The following is a 2,637-nucleotide window of genomic DNA, read 5'->3' as shown; positions in this document are numbered from 1 at the left end:
ATTACCATGTTTCTCTTTTATTAGTGTAGATATTATATATACTATTTTGGCATGTAATTTTTTGCAGTAATGTAATTACCACACAAATCTTTCTTCTAATTAATTTCCTTTCAATGTGCACGAATCCATGCACCAGGCCACTAGTAAAAAGATAAACAAAAGTGACTCATGAAAGAGTCCAGTGACAGAGTGACTGGAGTGGAGAAGAGGGAGGGCCTCCATGAGGACTTGGCATCAGAGCTAAGAAAAATGAACAGTAGAAAGGAGCCACCTGAAAGAAGGTGAAAAGAAGGACCAGTAAGTGCCAAAAGCCTGAGAAGGAATAGAGCTTGGTAATTTTGAGAAACAGAGAGAGATGAATGCTGCTGAAGCCCAGTGGACAATGCAGAGAGAGGAGGAATATGTGGTCCAGAAAGAATCCCTGGAAATCTTTAGGGAATAGTGAGAAGTTCACATTTATTCTCACGATGAGAATCCAACAGAGACCTTAGCAAGGGAGCAATTTAATTCCCACATAAGAAAGATCACTCAGTAGCAAGTAAGAATAAAGCCAAGGATAGATTCAATTAAAAGAAATATGTTATGATCTTGTCATATGTAAATTACCTGTTTTCATTTAGAATGACCTCTGTTAGACATTTCTAAGATTCTGTCTATAAATTCCAGAATACTCTTCTTTCTTTTTTAGGAATAACTTTTTTACTCTACACAGACAGATGAATTGCTAGCATTACAGATGTAAACATATCCCTAATTTGGCATTCTCTTTTTTCCTAAGGTACGTGGTTAAGGACAATATATCTGAAACAAGGCTTAATGAACCTTCTCTATACATTTTAATAAAAAGCTAATAGTCTGTATTATAATAAAGTCCTATTCAAGCACAAGTTTTCAGCTAGCACTGTAATCTTTCCCAATAATAAATATACATAGCCAACAGTCAACTGCAGCTATAAGTGATAAAGACTAAATTCAGGAGAAATGCAGACTAAAATTGCTATGCCATAAATTTTAAAAGTACAGCACTCTGGTGCAATGCAGCATAGGGACAAAATATCCTACACACCACAGATTTGGTTCTCAAGGTTATAATAAAATGTTTCTGATAATGACCCTGTCCATCCATTTTAACACACATGGATATTGATAAACATTTCTTCTTAAAGATTTTCATTAAAATTTGTAAAATGTTTAAAGATGATATCCAAAGGAATAACTTACACTAATTAAAACCTTGGCAATTGTTCCAGATGGCTGCTTTTTTAAATGAAGACCTATAGAAACCTATCCACTTATGTGTACGTATTTCTGATACATTTAAAAGTATATTACCATATACTTCTGATAATTTTAATGAAAAAAATAAGTTTTATTATATTCACTGAAACCTCCCCTGAAGTTAAAATTCTATTGAATTAATTAAGAACCACTTGATAATACCACAATCAAAGATGAGTTTTCCACAGATAATTCAGAAGTATCAAACATGGAAAACAAAATAAAGTTGTATTTTGAGCTTTAAAATATAAAAGGTATAATTTTATATTAATACCTTTGCAGATTCAGTTGCACTGGTAGATCTTAAATTCTGCTGAGATAGTGGTGGATCAACAGTTAAGTCATCATTCATTTCCAATTTAGCTTTCTCCTTGTTTTCTTCAAGGTCATCAGAAGTCACTTGCCCTTCCTTGGATTTCTCAAGTGCAGAAGTAACAAAGTCTATCAAAAATGAATTATCTTCATTTTTGTCTGATTTCAAGGAATGATGGTTTTCAGTGAATTCTTCATTCTGATCTATTTTGAGACAGAGTAATAGCACTAAAACTCCATTGTAAATTAACAAGGTGGATAAGAGATTCATTTGCTTTCCACTAGATGTCATTAATCCCTTTTTCTTGCAAAATAAAATATGCAGAAACTATCATATTCAACTTGAATAAACTTTTATTCCAGTGATCTACAAAAGAGAAAATTGTTACTCAACCTACTAAAACATCGATGTACCAAATGCTTAGAAAATTAGTAAACAGAATGGAATAACTACCCTACTGAAGACACACCAAAAGCGCTTGTTGATCTGTAAACCAAGTAAGTCAGATGGCAATACCAATGGTCTTCAAAAGCCTGTTTCTTAGCTGTAACAAGAGGCTTTGTAAGTAGGAGACACACATATCTATGCTACTACAGTTCTCAGTAGTGCAGATGTAAAATTGTATAGGTGCAGGGAGAACCAAGAATGCATGTCACTCTAGTATAGTCCACCACACAGAGAGTAAAGCCACCCAGCGGTTCTCAACCTGTGGGTCGCGACCCCTTTGGCGGTCGAACGACCCTTTCACAGGGGACGCCTAAGACCATCCTGCATATCAGATATTTACATTATGATTCATAACAGTAGCAACATTACAGTTATGAAGTAGCAACGAAAATAATTTTATGGTTGGGTTATAACATGAGGAACTGTATTTAAAGGGCCAGAAGGTTGAGAACCACTGCAAAGAGTTTTATTCCCACTAAGATGCAGTGTTGCCTCTGATACCAAGGGGGCACTAAAGGCAGTTTATTTTTGCATTATTATTTATTATTATATTATTTATTTACTAGAGGCCCGTTGCACGAAGAGATTCATGCAATAGG

The 2,637-nt window shown here is 34.5% G+C and overlaps 1 protein-coding gene across 5 annotated transcripts in view; it reads right to left on the bottom strand.

Annotated features, from left to right (window-relative positions):
* MAP9 (microtubule-associated protein 9) overlaps window positions 1-2,637 on the bottom strand; it is a 29,261-nt gene that overhangs the window by 16,656 nt on the left and 9,968 nt on the right. For all 5 annotated transcript variants that reach the window (XM_014535212.1, XM_005860773.2, XM_014535215.1 and 2 more), the window contains exon 7: window positions 1,553-1,794. In XM_014535212.1, the coding sequence (XP_014390698.1) occupies window positions 1,553-1,794 (242 nt within the window). The remainder of the gene's footprint in view (window positions 1-1,552; window positions 1,795-2,637) is intronic.

The sequence above is a fragment of the Myotis brandtii genome, unplaced genomic scaffold, assembly GCF_000412655.1.
Source record: "Myotis brandtii unplaced genomic scaffold, ASM41265v1 scaffold14, whole genome shotgun sequence".
NCBI classification, from domain to species: Eukaryota; Metazoa; Chordata; class Mammalia; order Chiroptera; family Vespertilionidae; genus Myotis; species Myotis brandtii.
This window is presented reverse-complemented; position numbering and strand designations above follow the sequence as displayed.